The sequence below is a fragment of the Zootoca vivipara genome, chromosome 5 (genome assembly GCF_963506605.1).
Source record: "Zootoca vivipara chromosome 5, rZooViv1.1, whole genome shotgun sequence".
Taxonomy (NCBI): Eukaryota; Metazoa; Chordata; class Lepidosauria; order Squamata; family Lacertidae; genus Zootoca; species Zootoca vivipara.
In genome coordinates, this window is record NC_083280.1 from 72,175,218 (window position 1) to 72,187,223 (window position 12,006).

At 41.3% G+C, this 12,006-nt stretch overlaps 1 protein-coding gene across 10 annotated transcripts in view; it reads right to left on the reverse strand.

Annotated features, from left to right (window-relative positions):
* MYPN (myopalladin) overlaps positions 1-12,006 on the reverse strand; it is an 86,332-nt gene that overhangs the window by 70,635 nt on the left and 3,691 nt on the right. Inside the window, exon 1 of one of the 10 annotated variants that reach the window (XM_060274943.1) lies at positions 57-353. The exons of 3 other annotated variants lie outside the window; for them this stretch is intronic. In XM_060274943.1, coding sequence (XP_060130926.1) covers positions 57-322 — 266 coding nt within the window. In that variant the 5' untranslated portion in view covers positions 323-353. Of the gene's footprint in view, positions 1-56; positions 358-4,914; positions 5,004-12,006 lie in introns of those variants that run through there. 6 more of the 10 variants (XM_035138551.2, XM_035138552.2, XM_035138545.2 and 3 more) reach the window with 6 other exon arrangements.

Here is a 12,006-nt window from a genome sequence, read left to right on the forward strand (position 1 = left end):
GCACCTGCACAATCTCATCAAAACACACACTCACTCTTCAAAGTTAAAGACATTACCTTTTCTGATTTATCCAGATGTTGAAATCCAACTCTGGCAACGCAATCACGGTGATAAAGATTCCGAAGTAAGAGATTAAAATGACTGAAGCAATTCCTTCAAGTCCTTTGGAACCAAAACGTATGGGAGTCCATCGGGTGGAGCGGGGGAGAAAGGCGTTAACCTTGGTTTTGGGGGGAGATGGCTGTAAGAAGCTGAACAACCTGTCACCACTGAAGCAATAGCATTCGTCCGTTTGCAGGTCCCAAGTTATTTTGAGACTCATAAACCATGTGCCTGTGAAACATTCCACTTCATTGGACAGGATAATATTGAGCAAAGGGATTCCATTGCTGTAACAGCACCTACGGGGTATGTGTGTGTGTGCAAGGGAGGGGGGGTCATCATTTTCTCTCCCCCCCAGAATGTCTTTGATGGATGCTCACACCCTTGGCATGACTCATTCAAAATGGATTTTGTATTGTTTTACGTAAACTGTTGTCAAAGCAGGCACATTTATTTTAAAATTAGAAAATAGTGGGATCTAAGCTCTTCCTTATTCTTATTGCTCAGAATATGAGATGCCTGAGATTACATACCACTAATAAAGATTTAAGATTTTAACTAAGTAGATTCAAGGCTAAGAGTATATACATTTTAAAAAATTGAACAGTTTAAACATTGGGGGCATGATCCCACTAAAGTTAAACCCTTTTAAGTCCCATTCGTTTCAGTGAGACATAATTAAGCAAGTGCTTAATTCTCCCATTGAAATCAAGGGCATTTAATTGTGCCTGGCTGATCCACTCAAATCAGCTTGCAGTGGGTTATCATCTTGCATCCTGAAAATGCAATCCTAAATACCAGTAGTGGCATTTAAGCCTACAATACCATTTTGCCTGCAACGGTTGCATGAGGTCATGGTTTGTGAAGTGCCACTTATGTTTTAATTAATAACTCCATCCTAAACATCTGTTGCTAGTACATGAAGCCTTAAGACATGTTGTCTCACTGAAATAAACAGGAACTGTTTATGGGATTATGTCCCAGGAGCTTAACCTAAGATTTACTAAGTGAACACAGCACATTTTATCACTATTAAGGCTGTGATCTTTTAAATATTTTGTTGCTGTTGTTGTTATATACAGTGGTACCTCTACTTACGAATAACTCTACTTACGAATGTTTCTACTGTACTTACGAATGGAGCTTCGGCCGCCATCATGGATGCGGTTTAGATAGGATTTTTTCTACTTACGAATTTTTAGATAGGGTTGCTTTGACTTATGAATTTTTTCTCCCAATGCATTCCTATGGGATTCGACTTACAATTTTTTTCGACTTACAAATGTGCATTCAGAACGCATTAAATTCGTAAGTAGAGGTACCACTGTATAATAAATCAGGTTGTATTCATGCTAATTAAGTCACAGTTAAGCTGAAATAAATATGAAAAGTATTAGGACTAACCAATAAACACATTTTTGTATGCAGTTTTTACTATTGTACACATTTTTGCAAGCAATCACCCCACAGACATTTTTGTATGTTGTTTTCACTAATATACTCATTTTTATGCTCACTTCCCCCAATAGATGCATTAAAAAAACCAACAACCTTGGTTGGTGAACTGCATTGCAAATTTCAGATAGATGCAAATTTCAATGGATAGAAAAAGTATAGCTTGGTTTTGTTTCAACTGGGAAGAACTAGAGTTCAAATTAGACATTGCAGGGGGCCACATGGAGGCTGTGAACTCTCATCTCTGAGAGCACATGCGATGACATAATCATACTCAGAGTTTCCCACCCTTTGCATGGGGATGTCAATGAAGTAGAACTGGGACAGGGAACTTAAGAGTGTTATAGCATAGTGTCAACATGTGACTTTCAGTGTATATTACTGGGGGAGATAGGTTAGACACACAAACGCCATACGTTCCTTGTAGCATCTACGATAGTTTGTTTCAATTGGATTAAACAAATGGCTTCAGAGGAAGGATGGTCTTTAAGGAGCAATCTGAATGGAGAGCAGATTATGGCATTCAGAACATTGAGTGGAGAACTTCCTGGCTGGTTAAATATATTTTTATTTCCTGTTATTAGTTGCAACTGTAACAATAAAAGTATAGCATTCCACAACTATTCTAGTCTCCACAAATATCTTGGCTACTGGAATAGTGAAGAAATTGGATGTTTATTTACATAATTGCAGATCCCTCTCTTCCACAATGACATACAGCCTCTTACATAGCTTTGCAGTACTGGAGAGACTCTTGAGGAGTTTCACAACCCTATACAAACTCTTTCGGAGGTTTTAAATCCTGCATGGAATCTCGATATGGATTATGCCACATTAGCACTCCACAAAGATAGCAATAGATACATTCCAACTTTTGAAACCAATAATGTATATCAGAGTGTCACCAAGCCATTTGTAAACATAATTTAAATACTTCCAACAGAAAACTCTTGAAGACAGAGTTATGGCTACGCAGTTGTAAAGTTAATGTCATGTAGGGATTGATCCCAGTCACATTTAAGTCAATGGCAATCCTTCACTATAATGATTACGGCGGCCCTAAAAAAATGGAATCAGTAAAAAGGCTGACTATTCACCATTTAATAATAATAATAATAATAATAATTTATTATTTATACCCCACCCATCTGGCCGGGTTCCCCCAGCCACTCTGGGCGGCTTCCAACAAAACAGAAATTCTAAAATACAGAAATCCATCAAACATTAAAATACAGAAATCCATTAAACATTAAAAGCTTCCCTAAACAGGGCTGCCTTGAGATGCCTTCTAAAGGTCTGGTAATTGTTGTTCTCTTTGACCTCTAGTGGGAGGGCATTTGAAAAGCACAGTAAGAGAAAGTAGGGCTGAGAGCCTAAGCACACTACTAACATGAATAAAACCTGCTTTAAAATAAAGGTTTTAGGACTGGGGTGGTCTCAATTGAAAAAAATCCAAGATGAAATGTAACCAAATGAAATTAGGTTGGATACTCTAATATTTATATTATGCACACACACACACATTAATTAACAAAAACTATTGTTAACAGAAATAAACCAGATGCATGCTATAAAATCTAAGTTTTCTTTTTTTGTTCTGCTAGCTGTATTGTACCGTACGGTAACATCCTCCCCACACCTTCCAGGGGTTCAGCACTTACCTGAGTCTGGTATCCTAAGAATCTGTAACAGTCTTAGAAAATTCACATTTTTATATGGATTGCATTGCTAGCCCTTTACAATGCTTGCACAGTAAGGGTGTGTGTTGAGCAATCAAATAAACAGATAGAGTATCACTATATTTGTATTTGATACTATTTAAATGTATAGGAACAGACCCCCTCAAAAATAGTTAAGGGTCATTATGACAAAGGCAGCCAACATACCAATGCACTCCTCTGCCCCTTCCTCTATTTGCATGTTTGAATATTCCAAACTCTAAATGGCAAAGGGCTGCAAATTGCAAATATGCCCATTATTTGGTGGCCATCTCATCAGTAATATTTTTTTACATTATCTGTCATCAACATTTAATGTAAATGATTTGTATCTGCATCTGCAATAGAAATAACTGTTGTGATGCTAACTAAGAATATATTGCAGACCAAAAGGATATGGCAACACCATTTGATGCATATAGTATTGCATTCCTCCTCCCCACCAAACCAGCAATCTTGGCAGGATCAGGAGAATGTCAAGAGAGGAAGACAAGCAACAGCATATGTGAAGGTTATGTCCCCACCATTTTTTAGGATTAAGAATCCATATATCATTTCCTTGCCAGACCTAGTGAGGAGAGGTGTACATCTCCCTCAAAATGTCAAACATTAGAGGAAGACACAGTCTCCACACGTAAGTTCCTAGTGACTCAAATCCAGAATCCCTTTTTCTCAAGTCCACATCACTAACTTCTTTGGCTATTGTTTTAAAGTGAGAGATAACATCTGTGTCTAAATGTCTGGAGGGAAGAATGTATAGCAGTGAACTCAAACTTGTTATGATACATGAAGTTGATCTTTAAATTCATTTTTCTTTCATTTTCAAGGCACTGTACAAAATTTCAGAAACCATACTATTAACGACAACAATCCGATTAAAACCACACTCACCTCTTTAAAACTGAACAGCAGCAAATAGAATATCAGCAGTAATTAATAAACCATATTGGCTATGAGTCATGTAAGACCTGCTCCCTGCCCTGGGAAAGTGAGGCCCTAAATGACTCCAGTTACAGAAGCAAGTGCAAGGTGTCCCAAAATATGATGCAAGTGCACCTACTTATACATAAGAAAGTGATATTCTATTAAAACAGACTGACGGTACACACCTAGCAGCATGAAAACAGCCAAACTGTTGTTATTGTTGGCATTTGTCTGTCTCAAGAGACAATTAGTTGCTTTTATAGTAACACACTAAACCCACTGGAGCTTGGTACTCCCTTAAGAGTCATCATCATAAAAGAAATAAGACAACATCACACTTGGGCTGTTCTCAAGTTGTCATACTTTCTGGGTTTTCAAGTTATTAATTATATGCTATCTGCCTCATGCACTGGCACCATTCCTAGAATTGGATGCAGTATTTCCATTAATGATACATGAAATCACTTCTATTTTCTTCATCATCTAAACAAGAGTTGTAAGGATGAATTGGTTAATATACGTATCCACAAATGTTTTAGCCCTTCCACTGGGGTATGGGTGTGTGGGTGTGGGTGTGTAAGAAAAACATACAGGTCACGTTCCTGACAGCTCCAGCAACTGAAACTTGATCTATAACACCACACAAATAAAACAAAATACCAAAATGCTATTGCCCTAATCCAGCAAGGTAAATGTGCATGCCAAAATTACTCACGTCTCTTGGTTCTGCCCACATGTCACCCTTTCCTCAAATCCTTCCACTGGCTTCTCACCCCATTTTGTATCCAGCACAAATGCCCTGTCCTTTAGGAAGGCAGAAATTGCTGTCTTATTCAGTCCAGATTCATAGCAGGACTTTAAACAAGGCATATTAAAAAAACAAAACCATTGCCATAGGAGTTGACGGATGTGGTGCCCTGCCAGAGATTTTTTTTAAAAAAGTAAAAATATTAATTCTAAAATACATTGCTCAGGAAACACATTATCAGAAACAATCACACTAATGGGGATTTTTAAAAAATGCAACCAGCTCCATATACACACATCTTCAGAAGTTCCAAAGTTCAGCATAAATTATCTTGCAAGAAAAGCCCACAGCTTATCAATAGGTATTAAACAGGCACAATTGGATAGTATGTTTTATGACTGGAATTGATATGTACTTTTGTATTACGTATGTGCTGAAGCAGCAAGCAGTCATTTGATTAGTGGTTGGATTTTAAATTTAAGCCATTGTTTCTTTTCACTCTGATTGCTTGCCACACTCCCTCTACTGTTCCTAAGTACGTACTACACTTTGTGAAATCTCACATTACTCGAAGGGAGATCCCCTATAAACAAGCATATTGTAGCTAGTTTCTGATATTCAGTCTAAGGATGCTTCCGAATATGGATGATTTAACACCACCCAACATTGCTGCTCCATGTTAAGCTGGAAATGGAATAACAACTCTGCTTCTAAGCAGACAGTTCCATTTTCCTCAACACCAGATGTTTGTACGGGTTACTGTATTTTCATTGGGATCATTGTTTGTGCAGAAAGGGCTAAATACTCCCTCCCCCTCTTTTCACTGAATTCCTGGTCATGATTCTGCACCCCACCCCATTTCAGAAAATAATTTGGAAAAAAGCAATACTATTTGGAAAGTGAAGGGTTAAAGTTAGAGTTGAGAGAATTGGCTCAGTGAAATCCAGTCTTGCATATTTTCCTCATCTCAAAAACTATTCAGTATAAAGTTCTTTGAATTTCTAATGTGGCTGAAAATTTGAAAAAAAAGAAGTCAGGAGCTGCTAGATAAATCTGATATTATTGGTATATTTCTAGGATATTAGCAAACCAAGAAGCCAATTAAACCGTGGAATTCAAAACAGTGTCATACTTCAGCCTTTAACCTGAACTGATATTCTGACAGTGAAACCAAATACTAAGCTGGGGCAGAAGTTTCTATAAGCTCCTCCTTTCATCATAAATCCAGCATAGATATTTCTTCATGCCAGTCAATACAGTTAATAATACTAACTTTTCTAACCTTGATCCCTATCAGATGTTGATTTGGAAAATGCTGTTTAGTTTCACCAACTCTATCGAAAATTTACGGTATATGACTGCATCAGCCTAAATTCCCTCCCTCTAATACTTTCACTTATCTGACTGAAATTCTTCTAGTCCTTTGCTACCGAATCACTTCTTTAGCCTTAAATTTCATTCATTTACATGTAAAGTGAGTGGGAGCTGGTGTATACTATGAAAAATTATGCTGCAAAACATTTAGATAGCAAATTAAAGAGTTCACCATCCTAGTGGCACTGTTTGCTGTTTGGGAAGGAGCCAATACATTGTCACAAGAGATAATCCATCAGGGAAGATCCTGAGTGGATTGGGTGCTGCTGTTGTAGATACCACGGATGCAGGGCCGCCTTAAGGGTATCCAGTGTCGTGGTGCAAAATCCGTCCGGCGGCCCCCCCCAGCTTGCTAGGCGCCGTTGGAACGGCGACTAGCAAGCCTGCTGTTGCGAGGGGGCGTGGCGGGAACAGTGCACCGAAAGGAGCCCTTTCGGGCGCTGCTCCCGCTGCCCCCCTCGCCTGGGCGGGCTTGCCAGGCGCTGTTGGAACAGTGGCTAGCACGCCTGCTGTTGCGAGGGGGCATGGCGGGAACAGCGCACCGAAAGGAGCCCTTTTGGGCGCTGCTCCCACGGCCCCCCTCGCCTGGGAGGGCTTGCTAGGTGCCATTGGAACGGCAGCTAGCAAGCCTGCTGAGGTGAGGGGGCGTGGTGGGCACAGCGCAGGGCGGAAGATACAGTCGACTGCCCCCTGCAAGTGCGACAGAGGAGGGGCAGCGGCAGAACTAGGCTGCTTCAGCGGCAGAGCCTCGCTCGCCGCCTCGAACATGAGCAGCGTCTGGGGCTGCTGGGCGCCGCAGCTCAGCGCCCCTGATGGGGAGGCGCTGTTGTGCACCGCGTCACTAAGCCATATGGAAAGGACGGCCCTGCACGGATGGATAATGCTTGAATCCTGCATTCATGGTTGCATGCGCAATTCACAATGTTTGTATGCACAGTGAATCCCAACCCTGTCATGATCCTGTGAGGTTAAGTTAGACTGAGAGGTATATGGCTGCCTCAAGGTCATCCACCAAATGTTATGGCCAAGTGAGGATTTAAATCTAGGTCATATTGGTCCTACCTATTCCAACATTCTCACCACTGTAACGGGGTGAACAATATGTGGCCTTTCAAATGTTGTGAACTACAGCTCCCAGCATCCCCAGCCATTAGTCATCCTGGCTGGGACTAATGAAACATTGGAGTCATATGAGCACAAGAGTCCTGCTGAATCAGGCCAATGGGTACCTAGTCTAGTATCCTATTGTCACAGTGGCCAACCACTTGCCAGTGGAAAGCCCACAAACAGAATGTGAGTGGAGTAGGACTCTCCCATCTTGAGATTTGTTTGTTTGTTTACTGCATTCATATCCCACCTTTTTATCTAAGGAACTCAAGGTAGCATATATGGTTTTCCTCCTCCTTATTTAATCCCCACAACAATCTTAAGAGGTAGGTTAGGCTGAGAAGCAGTGAGTGGCCCCAGGTCATCCAGTGAGTTTCATGACAAAGTTGGGATTTAAACCCTGCTCTCCCAGGTCCTAGTCTAACACTAACCATTACACCACACCATCAATACCATCATCAGCTGATGGTATTCAAAGGCATGCTGTCTCTGGAAGTGGAGGATTGCCATCTGTGAAGCAGACAGTTCCATTTTCCTCAACACCAGATGTTTGTACGGGTTACTGTATTTTCATTGGGATCATTGTTTGTGCAGAAAGGGCTAAATACTCCCTCCCCCTCTTTTCACTGAATTCCTGGTCATGATTCTGCACCCCACCCCATTTCAGAAAATAATTTGGAAAAAAGCAATACTATTTGGAAAGTGAAGGGTTAAAGTTAGAGTTGAGAGAATTGGCTCAGTGAAATCCAGTCTTGCATATTTTCCTCATCTCAAAAACTATTCAGTATAAAGTTCTTTGAATTTCTAATGTGGCTGAAAATTTGAAAAAAAAGAAGTCAGGAGCTGCTAGATAAATCTGATATTATTGGTATATTTCTAGGATATTAGCAAACCAAGAAGCCAATTAAACCGTGGAATTCAAAACAGTGTCATACTTCAGCCTTTAACCTGAACTGATATTCTGACAGTGAAACCAAATACTAAGCTGGGGCAGAAGTTTCTATAAGCTCCTCCTTTCATCATAAATCCAGCATAGATATTTCTTCATGCCAGTCAATACAGTTAATAATACTAACTTTTCTAACCTTGATCCCTATCAGATGTTGATTTGGAAAATGCTGTTTAGTTTCACCAACTCTATCGAAAATTTACGGTATATGACTGCATCAGCCTAAATTCCCTCCCTCTAATACTTTCACTTATCTGACTGAAATTCTTCTAGTCCTTTGCTACCGAATCACTTCTTTAGCCTTAAATTTCATTCATTTACATGTAAAGTGAGTGGGAGCTGGTGTATACTATGAAAAATTATGCTGCAAAACATTTAGATAGCAAATTAAAGAGTTCACCATCCTAGTGGCACTGTTTGCTGTTTGGGAAGGAGCCAATACATTGTCACAAGAGATAATCCATCAGGGAAGATCCTGAGTGGATTGGGTGCTGCTGTTGTAGATACCACGGATGCAGGGCCGCCTTAAGGGTATCCAGTGTCGTGGTGCAAAATCCGTCCGGCGGCCCCCCCCAGCTTGCTAGGCGCCGTTGGAACGGCGACTAGCAAGCCTGCTGTTGCGAGGGGGCGTGGCGGGAACAGTGCACCGAAAGGAGCCCTTTCGGGCGCTGCTCCCGCTGCCCCCCTCGCCTGGGCGGGCTTGCCAGGCGCTGTTGGAACAGTGGCTAGCACGCCTGCTGTTGCGAGGGGGCATGGCGGGAACAGCGCACCGAAAGGAGCCCTTTTGGGCGCTGCTCCCACGGCCCCCCTCGCCTGGGAGGGCTTGCTAGGTGCCATTGGAACGGCAGCTAGCAAGCCTGCTGAGGTGAGGGGGCGTGGTGGGCACAGCGCAGGGCGGAAGATACAGTCGACTGCCCCCTGCAAGTGCGACAGAGGAGGGGCAGCGGCAGAACTAGGCTGCTTCAGCGGCAGAGCCTCGCTCGCCGCCTCGAACATGAGCAGCGTCTGGGGCTGCTGGGCGCCGCAGCTCAGCGCCCCTGATGGGGAGGCGCTGTTGTGCACCGCGTCACTAAGCCATATGGAAAGGACGGCCCTGCACGGATGGATAATGCTTGAATCCTGCATTCATGGTTGCATGCGCAATTCACAATGTTTGTATGCACAGTGAATCCCAACCCTGTCATGATCCTGTGAGGTTAAGTTAGACTGAGAGGTATATGGCTGCCTCAAGGTCATCCACCAAATGTTATGGCCAAGTGAGGATTTAAATCTAGGTCATATTGGTCCTACCTATTCCAACATTCTCACCACTGTAACGGGGTGAACAATATGTGGCCTTTCAAATGTTGTGAACTACAGCTCCCAGCATCCCCAGCCATTAGTCATCCTGGCTGGGACTAATGAAACATTGGAGTCATATGAGCACAAGAGTCCTGCTGAATCAGGCCAATGGGTACCTAGTCTAGTATCCTATTGTCACAGTGGCCAACCACTTGCCAGTGGAAAGCCCACAAACAGAATGTGAGTGGAGTAGGACTCTCCCATCTTGAGATTTGTTTGTTTGTTTACTGCATTCATATCCCACCTTTTTATCTAAGGAACTCAAGGTAGCATATATGGTTTTCCTCCTCCTTATTTAATCCCCACAACAATCTTAAGAGGTAGGTTAGGCTGAGAAGCAGTGAGTGGCCCCAGGTCATCCAGTGAGTTTCATGACAAAGTTGGGATTTAAACCCTGCTCTCCCAGGTCCTAGTCTAACACTAACCATTACACCACACCATCAATACCATCATCAGCTGATGGTATTCAAAGGCATGCTGTCTCTGGAAGTGGAGGATTGCCATCTGTGAAGTGGGATATATGGCAGCTCTACTCACTAGTGATATTCACAGCTCCAATCACCTTTTGCTTTGTTGCCATCCCACCCACCCCCAAGCCGACTTCTTCATTTTAGCAACAGCAGTGTTGCCACACAGCCTATCAGATATGACTATGGGTTGATGTCACAAAGTTACGTCAGAGAGAAGACAATGTCTACTCAGGAAGCATTGTATTGTACCTCACTCTAAATTAGCTTTGTTCACTCTCAGAAACATAAAAGTACTGCCAAATCTGATTTGCTATGTAATGGTGTTACTGTTCTTAATAAGAACACCATTTATAAAGAAAAAATGGTGCTAAGGACAAACAGGATTCACAGTGAAGCGCTGCCTTTATGTCAGGTATGCAAAAGCAGGTTGGCTAACTGAATGCATACAGTGGTGAGCAGGCTGTCTAATTATACGCCAGCGAGAGCTTCTTTCTAGTGCCACCAAGGGAATGACAAAAAGTCTCCCTCGGATAGCCAAAAGGGATGTGCGTTTGTTGTGTGGTGGGTAACATTTAATGAAAGGCACCTATACTTCCAGCTAATCCCTGTGTTTCCCATTAAACAAACAACATATATCCCATGTACCCCACCACCACAGAAAAGTTGCTTAAATGCCTATACTATAAAGTTAAGGAAGAATGTTTTCCTGAGCTTTTTAATTTGCTTCCTGAGCCAATGTGTTCCCTAGGGCCTAAATTATCAGCTGAGTTACTATGACTGGGTAAAATGGAACAGCTCACAGCATTTAAAATACAGTATATTCTGATATGACAGACTATGCATTAACATAAACCTTTTTAGATTAGTTAGTATGTGTGTGACCTAGGAGAAATCTCTCTAGCTATGAATTAAAGCTTCTTTTCCCAGTGATATGCATAATTGTTTTCTCCAACAAGGAAGAGCAGACCTGGCCCACAAGCTTAGAACGAATGATCTTTTAAAAAACAATTATTTGGGTAAGTCTAAGAAACTCTAATTAAGCTATTAGAAATCCTTAAGAGAAAGCAAAACAATAACCTTACTTAACAGCTGCTTACAACAGTAGCTGCCAGTTCCAATTATTAGAAAAAGATTGTGTGTATTTTTTTTTTAAAAAAACCACAGGTTGCAGTTCTAACGTTTTTAATTAAGATTTTATTGTCTATTAACATGAATGAGTTATGAGAGAGGTTGAAGAAACTGTTTGGCTTTTTATCAAGAGAATTGGTAGCTAAACAAATTTATGTAGGCCACTCAGTTTTAACTTAAACTGCATCATTACTTTTATCATCCACTAGGCTTTGTTTTCTATCAGTTCAAGCACTCATGAGAAATAAATCCTCCACACTTAGAATGAATTTTGAGCTTACAATTTGAACCAACCCTTCAAATTGTGCCATATGTACAGAGTATATGAAATATAAATAAATGAGAAGCTGTCAGTTTTGTCATTTTAATCTGGAAGACGCAACAGATTCATTTTATGATTTTCATTCAATTGTTCGTTGTATATGAAAAATAAGATGTGCTTTAGTGTGCTAGGTACCTATAGTGACAGATTGCATGCATTTGTATCTTTGTATATTAGGCGGTGAACTGTTGATTTCTAATGTAAAGGCACCAGGTGGTGGTAACTGAAGTCTTTTGTTCAGATTGCTCCTTATAGAAAATCTATTAGGAGGGGCCTAGAGCGGGAGAAACGCTGTGTGAAGAACTATGTAGAAGTTTCCCATAGTATTTTAGACAGAGAAGGACAAGGAAATATAAGGAAAAATATTT